At 43.1% G+C, this 15,353-nt stretch overlaps 1 protein-coding gene across 2 annotated transcripts in view; it reads right to left on the bottom strand.

Moving 5' to 3' along the window:
• Positions 1 to 15,353, bottom strand: part of ctbp2a (C-terminal binding protein 2a) — a 54,048-nt gene that overhangs the window by 29,090 nt on the left and 9,605 nt on the right. For both annotated transcript variants that reach the window (XM_061838029.1, XM_061838033.1), the window contains exon 2: positions 5,844 to 5,984. In XM_061838029.1, coding sequence (XP_061694013.1) covers positions 5,844 to 5,901 — 58 coding nt within the window. In that variant the 5' untranslated portion in view covers positions 5,902 to 5,984. The remainder of the gene's footprint in view (positions 1 to 5,843; positions 5,985 to 15,353) is intronic.

Here is a 15,353-nt window from a genome sequence, read left to right as displayed (position 1 = left end):
TCGCAACAGGGCAAGAAACTCAGGATCAACTGTCCTCTTGTGATCCACAGGTAAAGGTGTCTGGGGGGCCGTTGGCGGAGGGGCAGGAAGAGGAACGTGAGGCTGAGCAATTGGAGGGGCCGGAGTTGGTGCTGCCTGCATGGGAGCAGGGGCAACTTGGGCGACTGGGGTGGTCTGCACGGGCGCCGGCAAAGGAGGAGGAAGTGGAGATGCAATGGGAAGTTTCGGGTCGGGGATGGGCATGGTGTTGGGAGGTGGCAAAGACTGTTGCAAGTGCTGTTGCAATGGCTCCTGCTGAAGTTGCTGTTGCTGAAATTGTTGCTGCTGCTGAAGTTGCTGTTGCAGTTTTTGCTGATGTTGCAATTGTTGCTGTTGCTGGATTGTATAGGGTGAGGCTGTCTCCTGCCTCATTATCGTACCCTGACTGGAAGGATCTACTACTAGGCAAGTAGCAGCCTGCTGTTGCGGATCCAGCGGACGACCGTTGACATCAGTATAGACAGACTGACTAGCCAGAGGTGGAGGTTCATTTGCATAGCGAGGAGATGCATGTTCCATACTGTAGTGAGCAGGAGACATATCTCTGGACGGTCTGCGCTGACTGTCAGGCATCATCTTCGTAACACCAGATTCTCTGTAAGACCGATTCAGTTCATGAGTCGGAGTAGACGGAGGAGGAGGTAAACTTGATGGCGGGGCTTGAGGTCCTCCTCTTCCACCTTGAGCTTGATCCCACCCAGCACGAGCCAAGGGTGCCAGACCAAAATGAGAGCCTGACCTACTGAGCGGATGAGGGTGAGGTGGTGGAGCCTGGTGCTCAGGCCGATAAAAGCCCTCAGGTGCATGAGGAGTCATTGCCGGATCGTGAGGGTAGTAATCTTGGTGCGGAATGGATCCTCTGTGAGCCATGGCTGGTCGTTCGTAGGGGTTCAGGTCTGGCACAGAACCCTTCCTCGGACCCCCTGGGTAAATCTGTCTGTAGTCTTGGTAGGAATACGCGTCCCGCTTCAAATCCAGGTCAGGAGGATGCACCCCTGCGGGAGGCCCGTACCATCCTCCTCCCCCCTCTCCGTATGACAGAGAGCTTCGCCGGCCAGCTACTCTTGCCTGCTGCTCGTAGACACTCTCAGTCCTGTCCCACTGACCCTCATTCCCACCTAAAGTGTCCCAACTGTGGGAGCGACCGAGACTTAACTGTTTGTTGGTGACGAGCATTTGAGAAAAAAAAAAAAAAAGATGAAAAACAGAAGAAGTACCACACAAATGTGAAGTATTCCACTTGGAGCGACTCTCTTGTCTGGTTCAAGTCTTAGCAACAAAAAAATGCAACAGTTTTGCGGTTCCACCTCCTATCCGGCTGGAATATTGTATGTCCGTGCTATCAGGTGGCTCTACCTCCTGCTGATAGTCCTTGAATAATTAATCTCAGAGTATGCTGGTTTGGAAAGAGGACACCGCACATAAACACCACGAAACATACACACCCCGTACACAACCTACAAGTCTACGCCTTGAGCCACCAAATGTCGATTGAAAAAAAAAACAACAAAACAAAAAGAAAGGAGGGGCTAGGATGGGTTAGATGTAGGGACGGGCTTGTACTAATCCAATAGGATTTATCCCTGCCTTCTTTGGTACATTTTACTCGCTCTGCCGATTGCTACGAGGGATTACGACAAAAAAGCCCGTTTAATTCCTTTTTGCACAGTGACGTCATGTGAACCAGAAACGACTGTACGTGGGGACGGCGACGGCAACCGATCGGGCCAATAATCTACAGTCCAGCAGCCTCAGAGACCCCTTGCCCACCTCTGAAACGTCACCTACCTGACGCCGATGATGTGACTCCAACAGGTTTCAGCCGTCTGCTTCCCCAGCGGAGGGAGGGCACTCACTTACGACGTTATCGAGTGAAATACGGTTCCCTCCGCTAAGTCCCATGCGCTGTCAGTAAATGTCAAATCCACACTGATTGGACACTAATCCTCCGGGCCTCATGCTAGCTCCAAAGACTTCACGCAACTGCTGCTCGCCCGGTCCGGAAGCAACCCCAGTGTCTCTGTAGCTCATGTTCACTGCATTAATAGGAGTTACTGTACATAGGTTTTAAGAAATGTCTTAAATGGTGGATGAAATTTACAAAAGGTCTGGCTAATCTCGTAACCTGTGAGTATTGCTGTTCATTAATAGAAGTTACAGGATGATACATTTGAATTATGCCGTAAATTGTATTTTCCACTTTGAGTTGCTCTATAATCTGCATACAAAACTAAAACAACGAGGCAGGGCAGCGAATGAGGGGCAGGGTGCTCTTGTGTTCTATCTGTTAATTCGAAGCACTAATAGCCTCCGGCTCGGAAACAAAACAAAAAAACAAAAAAAAAACCAAACAACAACAGTAGAGGCATGTTCCAGTTGAAACAGCGTCCATGATGCTTGCAGGACCTGTGACGGCATTACATGTTACTCTATATTATAGTATTCTTTCATTAAACTCTTCTAAATATTCTTATTCCATATGAAGGTGAAATCGGAACTCAGAGCGGCTATTAATGAATGCAAACATGAAAAGGAAGAAGAGTCATTTGTCACCTACGTAAAGAAAAAAACCCCAAAAACTTTGATCGATTTTATTTCGCGGAGAAGGTTGTGTGTATTGGAGACTCGTCCATGAACTCTGTTTGGACTTATAACTAAAGTGGGCAGATTTAATCAATCCAAATATATACAATATTAAAGACATTGCTTTTAGTTTGAAACCTTTAACATCTCCTCATTGCTGGAGCCGCGGTTTGAAGCCTCGGCCTTGGCGAGCCACGCATATATGAATAAAAATGACCTGCTGACTTAAAGCGAATACAATACTGCCGGGGAGAGAAATACAAGTGTCTCCTATGCTGTCACGAAACAAAAGCATGCTCCGAATGTTAAACACTCATTTGACTTATGCGGCGGCGAGGGGCAGGAGCCGCCAAATGGAAATGGGACGATCGTACCAGTGTTGACTGTGGAAAATAATGCTGTCAGCAGGATTGTAATACATATTTAACAGACATTAGCTGCATGACTGGCATGCATGTGAGTCCCGTGAAACAGTAATTGTCTTTGAAAGCGTCACTGTAGAGGAAATAAAATGGGTGATTGAAGCTGGTGACAATCACACACTTGAACAGGGTAACAATATTCTGGACCACATTTATCACTAAGCACGCCTCATACTCGGCTTGAGTGAGTTGTGGCCTGAAGCAGGTCTTTGCAGGCCTTCTCGGTGCATTTGTGGCATTCGGGCAACTGCGGCTCTCCTTGCCCATGCGCAAGGGCGTTGCAGAACCTCAATAGCCCCATTCTTTTCCCCATTTCATTCGAGTGGCGATAAATATGAACCTCGCTCATCACGAAGACTTTGCCTAGCAACACATGCCACAAAAATCAACCAAACTTGAAAAACTCTCAAGTCAAGGTACATCTGCATTTACCTTTACTATGACTAATATCACCATGTGTTGCGGAGGATGGCTTTATCAAAACAAACACTGCCTGGAAAGCAGATGCAGCAAGGTGTAGGGTGCCAAATAAATCCATGATTATTAATGTAGAGAAAAACAGTAAAAAAAAAAAAAGAATCAGATATAACAATAATCATATCTTATTTGTTGTAGAACATACAAATGCAGGATACAAATAAAGACCCATGAGCTATGCCTTACCCCTAACAGACATCTGGTACCCTCTGCAGTTCAGTATATTACATTGCAATGTATTACATTTTAATTATCATTATTCATTTGGGTAAAAAGACACAAAATGACCCTTTTTTTCCTCCAAATTCAAATAAAGCGCTCTTAAGAAATGCGTCAGGAGGCATCTAGTATTCTATGCCATAGAAAATATATTTTTAAATCCAATATGAAAAAAAACAATCAAATGATTTGGTTTTTTTTTTAGGTTATTATAAAAACGCATTTTTACCCCTCTTTAAAAAAAATGCCTTAAACATAGACGCCTGTTGAGTGAACTGATGCCATCCACAACTACAGTCCTGGGATGTACAGTAATTGTGCCCTCTGCTGGCTGCTGCCCCCTACAGTGAACTCCAGGATGCCTTCTTGAGTGACTGAAAAATTACCCTTTTAATATGAATGATCATTTTGCTCATGCAAATGGCCATCCTGAATACAGGCTCTCGCCAGATTTCTAGGAAATAGTAAAGTTGTGGCGGTCGCAGCAAAAGCAAATCGACTTATAGTTTCCTTCAAAGCAGTTTTTCCACCAGTAATCCATCTGGGGGGTGGGGGGGGGGAAACAGCCTTGAGCTCAAACCATCGACGCAATAGGTCAATTTTATACTAAAGTGGTTATTTTGGAAAACTTAAGATTTGTATAGGAACCTGCAGCACAGAAGTGGAGCACACACCCAAAATAGCTGCGCAAACGCGACAGAACGCCGTGTGTGTTTTCGAAGCTCCTCCCTGCTGTTTTTCAAAGCTGGTTATGAAAAAAAAAAAAAAGGAAGGGGAGTGGGGTGTGGGCGGTGAGTGGATTTTGGTCCGGAGCCTGAAAAAAAAAAAAAAGCCCAGAGAAGGGGTGGGGGGAGTGGGTGGTTGTGGTATCAGAAAACCAGATCTCGCTCTAGTGACCTCATAGCAGAGGCTGGATGCCAATATGTGAGGATGAGGACGAGACGAGGGAGGAAGAATAGAAAAAAAATAATTTCTAATTTCTGTTGCACTTAGCCTGATTCGGGTCGTGACTGCGCTGGAGGTGAGATGTACACCTTTGAGCAGTGGACAGTTAATCTTACTTTTTTCAAAATATTCAACAATTATTACAATATTTACAGTGAATTATCTTTCATAATATATCGCAAAGGTCTTATCAGGATCTCGGGCGCAGGGCACATACAACAACCATTCACAATCACATTCACACCTATCGACAATTTTGAATCTTTATTGAAACCGATGCCATCCATCATTACATCAGATTACAATTTGTTTCCATTACTTATCTCCTATGTTATGTAGGAAAGAACAGTGCATCATATGATCGATTATGACACATCACGGGGTCTTCATCGTCGCTGTCGGATTTGCCAACTACAAAGTGTGAGAATCACCTCGACAAACTCTCACGGTTTTCTAAGTATGAAAATTAACGACCAGTCCCTTCGCTCTGGACTAATGCATGGGTGGGCAATGGTAGGCATTGGCGCTGTGGCCAAAATGCATGCTGGGAAAACAGATGGAGCAGACATAAGGAGGGAGGAGGGAAGTGATGCTCATGACAGGTGTTTGCCACGTTTCCCTTATTGCGGTTCGACTCCTCCTGGCATTTTATCAAAGGCACAACAGACGGAACACTTGTATGACACTAGGACTGTAAAAGAGTTAAATATAATACTTACTCGTGTGTGCCTCCAATATGTACCGCTGCGAAATAATTACAGAATTGACAAAGCTATTTCCGTCTCAAATCATCTTTCCCCATTGAAATGAATTGAAATGCTTTTAATTCGTCACAGTCCCCCATAAATCACAAACAAAAATCTTTGGCAACATGTTTAAAATGAGAAATGTAGCATTCTGCAATATAGTAATTTATTTGTGAAAAACCTATATTAGTCAAATAAAATTGAATTTAAAGAATTAAACAGTTTGTGGATCACGATTGCAACAATCTATTGTGTAGCACCTCGTGGTGTGTGCCAATGAGCGTGATTCAAGTTTCTTTAGGATGCTGAATAGGTACCGTGACTGTTGTTCAGATGTATTCCTCCGGTGGCATACCATTGGAAAGCAAGGAGAGGAAGAGTGAAGAAAAAAAAAGGTTAAAATCTGCCTCACCCTCACAAATTTTGTCTAGTCGCTGGCGCTTCACTTTGTGTTTGTCGGTCAGAGCCATGCTTTTAAGGTCTCGCGCTCTTCTCCGCCGTCACATCCAAAGTCGTCCAGTCCTCACTCTTTTGCCTTCGTGTTGTTCTGCGCCTAAAAAAAGGAAAACAATCGAGGGTTAACGAACGCGCTGCACATCATCGCGACAAAATTTGAACACTCGTCGCCTCTCGTTCCAATCAAAGTCGAAGTGTGGAGCCAAGTGCCACAGATTGACTGGAGAGCTCGAGGAAGAAGAGATTTAAAAAAAAAAAATGCGAGCTTGAGCGGTGCAACGGAGTAAACGAGGCATTCTCCTGATAAATTACGTTCAATGAGTGATGCGCCTCTAAAGAGCAATCTTCTAATTGGTTCCCGCTGAGGCCTACGGGGAGCCTGCGATGTCTTTGGTGGGGGGGGGGGGCAGATGGAGGAAAGGACACAAATGCACACACACAAAGGCGGAATGTGGGTCAGTTAGTCAGCAGATTGGATGTGGTTGCATCAGCAAAATAAAGACATATAAAGGGTGGAAGAGGAAGGGAGTGAATAACACGGCAGGGTGAGTCGAGTGTCGTTCATCTTCCCCCTACGTGTTTTTCTCCAAGACTCATTTCCTGAAGGCTGTAGTCTGGCCCGCTGCGCCGTTATCATGACATCTTTAACCGCGATTCTAATTGGGACGTTTAGCGGTGAGGCGCAGCAAAGCAATACGGCGGGATAGTAATGGAATTTTACGCGGCCAATTGCTGGGATGAGTTATCCTGCGTTCTGCAGTGCGGTCCTTTGCTTTGCCTGTCAGCTTTCCGTCCAAAAAAAAAAAAAAAAAAAAAAAAAAAGTGAAGTTAGTGTCAGGGAAACTGGAATCAGAAGTTCCTGTCTTCTGGGAAGTCATCCTAATAATCGTTTCAGCCTTAGCTACAGTATAATCATCAGAAGGATGAGCGATTTATGTTTCCACTGATCATTATTCTGTACCCAACATTTTGCAATATGTGGCTCAGTGAACATTCACGGCATTCTTTGACATCTGAGATGTGTGATTTAAGCATTCTTTTAATTTTCTTTTTAAACATTGAGCCCATACGGATGATTTGAGCAAGAAATGAACAGTTACCGTAATTTCCGGTCTATAAACTGCGACTATTTTCCCCACACGCTTTCAACCCTGCTGTTTATCCAGTGATGTGGCTAATTTGTGCATTTTTTCTAACGGGCGCAAGTGGGCACTCGAGCGGAAAAAGTAAGAGTGACACCCGTGGAATATATGTGCCAAGGAAGTGACTTTTACCGTTAGCGTGAGTACTTTGTCCTCTTAGCGCTGCGCTAGCATGTTACGGCCGTGTCTCAGTGATTTTTACCAGTATGTTTTTTTTTTTTTGTTTGTTTTTTTTTTTTTTTTTTAAATCAGCCCTGTTAGCCCAGGTCTAGGGTTAGCATTAACGCGGCGGTGCTAGTGTTAAACTCTCTGTGTACCGTTTTTCTTTGTAAATATCTCGTGTTTCAAATGTCGGTTTCAATGAGGGCACTTGCAGCTTTTACACGGCTGCAGCCTATGTATGTACCAAATGGTATTTCCTTTACAAATGTACTGGCTAAGGCTTGTAACGAGGTGCGCTCTGTAGGCCGGGAATTACGGTATATCTTTAATGTAATCTTAATGATTTGAGATTGAGTCTGTTTGGCCCCAACAATTTACATTATGTAATTGATAAAGATTAATATCTGATTCATTGAGACCACTGATTGAAGAGTTTCCTTTGTGTATTTCTTTCCAAAATGAGGAAACACCCTGGTTCAGACAGTCTGCCGCAGCAACATTGTCTAACAAAACATCTTTGTTTAGGCATTGTCCGATACCAGTCGGGTTCGTTCTCAATGACAAACATTAAAGAAGTGATAAGAAACATGTAGCAATTTCATCTTTGATCATTGCTGGTTGTTTCTGGTTCCCACAACAATAACCTCAGACTCACACTGACTTAATACACACACAGTAGCGCGCTAATGATTAGCCTCAATCTCTCAGTACAGTGTCGACACTCTGCAGTTCATCATGTGTGGCAGGGAAGTTGCCCCAGTCAACAAGGTTGCAAAGGAATACTGCAACAGCATCACAAAGCGACTGCTTAAGAGGTGATGATTTATACAGCAAAAAGTGCAACGTAGCAGAAAAAAAAAAAAGAGGAGGCGAGGCGGTGAGGCGAGGCCACTTTTACTTTGCTCTCCGCTCATTAAACGAGCGAGTCGGGGGGCTCCGAGGGGCCCGTAAAGCCGTCGTTCAAACGAATGATTTATACCTTCCTCCTTCTGCCTCTTTTTGCGGGCCTCTCTACCTCCAGCTGACAATCGTAAGAGTTTGCCGTTGCAACATCTGTCAGTCACTTCACTTTCAGGACGTCTTCGCTATAACAATACAGCATTGAATTTTGCGTTTAAATGGGCACAATGCGGTGGAACAGATGGATGACAAGGTGAGAAAAAGACAAGCAGAAACTCCAGCCTGACTGTCTACATGCAGCATTAGCTTTAGCATTAGCATCACATTTATCTTAAAAGCCACAAAATGTCAAATAATTTGCAGTATTCAAAACAAATTTTATTTTTTTTTATTTTCTTTTGGGCTTTACTTGTTGGATACTAAACAAACTATGATTCCCCCCCCCCCCCGAGCATTCATTTCTATCATCTTCAACAGATTTAGATTTCTTTACGGATGTAAAATAAGTGTTTCAACATCAAATATATATATATATATATATATATATATATATATATATATATATATATATATATTTTTTTTTTTTTTTTTTTTTGTCCAAACATATGTAAACACAAGTCGACATTTAAAGTATTCCTCAAACTACACGGCTCAGTTGTTGTGGATATGTAACGTTGCACTCTGTTCTTTACAAATGAAAAGTGGTGCAGGTGAGGCAAGGCGACCTCAGCAAAATATTAGCAGCTTGGAAGCAAAAACCTGAGGTCAAACGTTTCCAGCATAAATCCCGGCGTTTGCAACTTATAAATGTGCTCCATACCCTTGAAAATGTTCACCGTGATTGAGTCCGGACTCCTTTCTTGTTAACTACAAGTAGCTCCTCTCTCTTCACAGTTATGTTGTTAGTAGAAGCAGCGCATGTCAGCAGGGACACACTTTGAAAACGCTAATATATTTTTTTTTTTCCCAGAACGTAGCAACAACACAGCATGACACCAAACAACAAACTTTCAAGATCCTTTACGTTCCTCCTTCGGACTTTCTAGCCCGCTCCAACTTCTCTTCACATCAATTCTAAACGGCCGGAAACTGCGGCACGTGTAACTGCTGACTCGGGTTAATGCGCATTTTACAATAATGCATAAGTCACAGACAAAATGCATAATGGCGACATTATCGCACACTGCAGACAAACTCATCGGGGCTCGCGGCCCTCCTTCTCCCCGTGCAGCTCTTTGCTTATAATGAACTCAAGCAAAGTCCCGCCATTAAAATCTCAAGCAGAGTAATTGGCAATTTACTTTCTCCACAGCAAGATTTAATAACGCGGACTGATGAAGCCTTACGACACGGCGCTATTTATTGGGATTAAATAAAAGGCAATATTGCAATATTTTCAAACTCAACGCCCAGTTGTTGGTCGGCTTCAAAAATCTGGTGCGCTTGCGTGGTTTGGCACTACGTGTTGACCCAGTTAACAAATAGCACTTGTGTGAAGTTCCGTGCCAAAGCAACCAAGATTTTCCCGGAATGTCATGAGTCTGCCAAGAGGGAGGCAGGTCTGACACCACTAATCTAGTTAATTTCAATAAAAATGTGCATGCACATCAATCTCAATGTAACAAGACAATCTTGAAATAAATATGTATCTCTAAATAAGAAATATCGTAGCTAGTGTTTAGCATTTGTGCTTGTCCTTTTGTCCCTTTTCCATGTAAATGAAATACACCGCACACACAAAATAGCAATATCGATTTCCTCAATAGAGAATATTTTATTTCATAATTTTTATTTTATTTGATTGCTGAGGTGAGGAATCAGCCCAGGACTACACGACAGAACTTGGTCAATGACCTGAAAAGGGCTGGGACCACCGTTAACAAGGTGACTGTTGGTAATGCACTCAAAGGTCATGGCTTAAAATCATGCACGGCACGGAAGGTTCCCCTGCTGAAATCAGCACACGTCAAGGCCCGTCTTAAGTTTGTCAAAGACCATTTGGATGACACAGAGGAGTCATGGGAGAAACTTTTGTGGTCAGATGAGACCAAAATGGAAGTTTTTGGTCATAATTCCACTAACCGTGTTTGGAGGAAGACGAATGATGAGTTCCATCCCAAGAACACCATCCCTAATGTGAAGCATGGGGGTGGTAGCATCATGCTGTGGGGGTGTTTTCCTGCACATGGCACAGGATGACCGCGCCATTTATTGTGAGATTTTGGGGAACAACCTCTTTCTCTCTGTCAGCGCATTGAAGAATGGGTCATGGCTGAGTTTTTCATGTCAATGACCTGAAGCAAAAAACCAGGAAAACTAAGAAGTGGCTTCGTAAGAAGCATCTCAAGATTCTAGTGTGGCCTAGCCAGGCTCCAGACCAAAACCCAATAGAAAATCTTTTCCACAGCCCAGAAATCTGTCTGATCTAGAGAAGATCTGTGTGGAGGAGAGGGCCAAAAACCCTCCTGCAGTGTGAGCAAACCTGGTGAACAATTACAGGAAACGTAATTGGAAACAAAGGCTACTGTACCAAATATTAACATTGGTTTTCTTGGGTCTTCAAATACTTATTTGCAGCTGTATCACACAAATAAATCGTTTAAAAAAAAAAAAAAAAATCAGACATTGTGATTTCTGGATTTTTAGTTTTAGACTATCTCTCTCACAGTGGACATGCACCGACAATGAAAATTTCAGACCCCTCCATGATTTCTAAGTGGGAAAACTTTCAATATAGCAGAGTGTTCAAATACTTATTTTCTTCACTGTACATACATAGAATAAGGAAGGCAAAGTCTCACAACAATGTCTTTCACTATGAAGAATAGAAAATACAGTTAATCTTCCAATAACGCATCGTTAGACAAGTTCAAAGTAGTCGCTCAGGATAATCCCCGTCTGATTTGCGTGCCTTTTTTTTGTGCAGAGAGGGTCGCGGGCATCAATTTAAATCGTTGAACTTAATGATCTTTTCCGCTGAATTAGCATGTGAGCACCTGATGCATATGCAACAATTATAAAAGCTCTTCAGTGGCAAATTAAGAGGTCGCGACGAGAGGGGCTGGGGTTCATGTTGAATGAGTATCGGTTCACTAGTTGACATGTCTGGAGAGCCCAAAACATGATAGGGAAACTTAATGAACACTCAGAGAGCAATTTGCGTTTCGGCGAAAACAAAATTATGCTTTAGTTTCACCACAACAGCAACTTCATTTTACGAATGTGGACGGGTAGCTAATTTGTGAGGTGCATGGAGATCACGAGTTTGCCCCCACCCCCCATTTAATTTTTCATAGGGAATCATTTCACACGCGTGAAATGAATCAGCGTCACGTGCGTCACTTTTACAGTAACTAGACAACTGTGAGACAGAAATTCACTTGTATCTATGCTCTGAGAGGAAAAAGTACTTTAAGCAAATGATGTGTCTATCAGACATACATCCCAGTCCTAGGCCAGAGGCTTATATTCACCAGAGACGAAACAAAAGAAGCGTCCACATACGGTTAGGCCACAGACACAACACTGGGGCGGGGAGAGGGGACAAGGGCAAAGACAGCTTAACTACAATTGAGAGAAAAATATGGCGGGGATAGTTTAGTAGCAGAGAAAAAGGTCAGCGATGAGACGTAGCAATTGAGAGAGTGAGAGAGAGAGAGAGGGAAAAAAAGGAAAATAAATGTGTTCTGGGAGTTATTTGAAACGTTCCGGTAGTTCAGACCTCGCCTTGGGCTTAGAGGACCTGAAAAGTTGAAGTTTATCATCATTTCACCTTGCAGTGCACGGTGAAGTAAAAACACTTTCTTTTTCTCTCCCCGCCGTGTGGACAGTCTGACAACGTGAGAAGCAAGAAAATAAGGCGGGAGTGTAAACGCCACTAACATGAAATGAAGGTTATCCATCGCTGCCAAAAGAGAGAGATGAAAGTCTGTCGCTTGCTAAATAGATAATGTAGTAAGTTGGCACGGGCATGTTATTAGTTTCGCTGTATACTGTGGTTTAAAAAAAAATATATCAAACAGACATGAATAAATAGTACGAGCTGGTGTTTTTGAATTTGTCTGCAGCCCTCATGAATCCAACGCCAACCAGTTTGGTCCCTAAAGTGCCTCCTTACCCATCAAGTATGAAATTAAACAACCAAGTAAAACTTTTGTGAGCTGCCCTTTTTGAAAAAAAAAAAATTGTCTGTGAGCGAGCCAGTCAGAATGTTGCGAACAGTGTCGTCACAATTCTGACGACGTAAATAATAACAAGACCCACGCCGAGTTAATCATCCAGCCGACAGCATCAAGCCGCGGGCATACTGCACGATCACGTCGACGGCAAAAGGTAAGCAGAGCTGCTTTGAGCTTGCCCTCGTCGCCGTGACCAAAGCCGTACTCCCTGTCGTCGTCTCAACAAAGCCGGCGGAGGTGAGCGGTCGCTCATTTTCTTGTGACAGGACCGCCCTCCCAAAACGTGGGAGGCTTGAAAACAAGCTGTAAAGTGTTCTCTAATTCTTGACCCTTTAGGTATTTGGACAAAAGACACATTGGGACTCTACTGCGCAAGCTATTGGCCTTATTGAGTCAGATAAAAATCAACACGGTTCTTACTTTCACAATGGAATATAATTATATTTTTAGCTATTCTAGAGCAGTAGTGGGGCAGAGAAAACATTTACCATCTCATTACTGCACTTGTATGAAAACAAATCCTATTAAAAGAATTCTTTAACTAATGTTATCCACGAGTTAACTGCAAATGAAAGAACAGCAATCACAAAATAGCACCTTAAAACTATATTTTGTTTCCCACCAACCCCAGACGACAGTGAGTGGAAGGTTTCTCCTGGGATCAGTGGAACATTAACCCACCCAAATCCTTTTTTTTTTTTTGTTCAGGATCAGGGATCAAACATCTTCAAACGTCTGCAAAAATCAAACGCGCCTTTGTGCGAACACGCTGACGAGCCGAAAACGGCGACCGTCCCGCTGTGATGGTAATGAGAATCAAAGAACGAAGCCCACCGCCAATACTCATATTCATAACGCAAATAGCTCAGGCGATAAAACATCAAAGAAAATCATCGGCCCGTCGCCCACTTTGTCAACAAAGAAGAGATGTTGTGCCATTTAATATCATGTACAATGTATGCACACCGTGCTGTGGTTTTTTTTTTTCTTTTTTTTTTCTAGCATATTCACTCCCCAATTCTCATTTCAATCAACCGTGACCCTCACCCTGTAGTTCAGGAGTCAAACATTTCCTTGGACATCTGCCATTTTTCCGTGTTGGACACGTGCCAGTGTTTATGCAAAGCAAAGAGGCCCTTGGAATACATTAAAAAAAGGAAAAAAAAGAAAAAGAAAAACACTGCCAAGGAAAGAGACTCAAGCTGACCGCAAGGATGAACTGTGGCATTTTGAAAGCAAAGTTGCGGTGATGACAGCTGAATTTGAAGAACCTCTGAATGCAGCGACCTTACTCCCTAGCATTGCCTCACGTACGAGCCATCCACCCGTTTCCTGTTCTGTTGTCCTCATTTGGGTCACTCCACGGCTGTTCTTGGGGGGTGGGGTGACAGACACCCAGGACTACTGGCCAACCAATCGTAGGGTACGTATGGACAAACACGTTCACACCTACGGACAAGTTCGACTCTTCACACCATGGTACCTTTTTATAATGCGTGCCGGGGATAGGACTGAGTCTTGCTGCAAATACCGAAAAAGTTTTTTTTAGAGACACAAGCCATGCTGGACTGGTTTTTTTTCGTTTGTTTTTATGTTTCGACTTGCGTTACGGGCACTGCATGACGCCTGTCACTCAACTCACTCCACGACAAGCAGATACAATGAGTGAAGAAATATTCCAAAATGAGTCTTCGAGTTGTTTAAGTGCCACTCCCAATTGAGGTTTATTCGAAAAGTAAGCATAAAACCGAAATAATTACTCCTTGTGCATTTAAAGCGACAGTTTGGCTTTAGACGGCTAGCATAAGGCTAACGCTAAATAGTGTTTATGTTGCAATTTCAAGAAATGGGTTGAAAACAGTGAAAACAACATGTAGTCAAACGAATGACATAACTCAGTCATATATTTATTCTTAACTCAAAACGACTAATATTAGTGCCGCACTGATATGCCAAGAGTGGTGTTGAGACTGCTCGATGAGCAAGATAACTGTCAGTCCTGTAATGCCCCCTGGTGGCCAAGGTGGAAACACGAAAAGGACCAGCACAATGGCCAATCAAATGATGCAGCGTAACAAAAACTGTCATGTCATGCCATCCAAGCCGCTTATCCTCACATGGATTGGGGGAAAGCTGGAGCCTATCCTAGGTAGCTTCAGGCCAAAGCCAGACTACACCCTGAACTGGTCGGCAGTCAGTCACAGGGCAGATATCGACACCATCACTGAGCGAGAATCGATTCCGCACCACTACACCATCAGTGACTCTTTTAACAAAAACATCTCCTTCACTGAGATTACTGCGTGTTTTAGAAATTCTAATAGTACTGAGTGATATTTTTCCTCATTGACATACATATTACAGCATTTTTTGTTGATTTTTGGGGAAGGGTGGAAAATTACATTGCAAAAACTCTCACAAAAAGTGGATGTACAAGTTTATTAATTATTCTGCTTTTTCTAACTTCTACTAACAACCCAGGTTAAACTGATCTGCATTAGTCCCCCAGTAAAGATGAGGGATCTCAACTGAGGATTCCCTGTATAAGTATTTTAAGATACGGCGTTCCTGGCAATGCCATCGCAGCGTCGGATCTCCGACGCTACATCACATCGCGTGTCGCGTTAAAGTTACCCATAAAATAATATTTATTGCTACCAAAGACACGTTCTGTTAGCTTAACATGAAAATGCAGTGGCTCCGTTTGTTATTGCTTGAAATATGTAAGAACTTCAGCTCCAAATGCCATCTGTGATCTACAAAAACTGCGCTTTTTTTTTTTTTTTTTTAAATACATTTCAAGGATCTTTTCAAATACCGCGACTAGATAGGCAGTCTTAAGTTTATTCATGTTGTCAGAGAGTTTAAGTGGCTGCTCTCTCAGGGAAATAATTATAAGCGGGGGCGAAAGTGCTGGAGTTGTGAGGGATCTGTGAAATTGTTATGCTTACTTTTGATTAGCTCAACCGTGTCTAAATGTCAGTATCACCCCACGTCAAAAAAAAAAAAAAAAAAAAAAACACACATCTCTCTCTCTCTCTCTCTCTCTCCATCAGCGATATGAAGCAGAGCGAGGGAATGAAG

The sequence above is a fragment of the Syngnathoides biaculeatus genome, chromosome 12 (genome assembly GCF_019802595.1).
Source record: "Syngnathoides biaculeatus isolate LvHL_M chromosome 12, ASM1980259v1, whole genome shotgun sequence".
NCBI lineage: Eukaryota > Metazoa > Chordata > Actinopteri > Syngnathiformes > Syngnathidae > Syngnathoides > Syngnathoides biaculeatus.
This window is presented reverse-complemented; position numbering and strand designations above follow the sequence as displayed.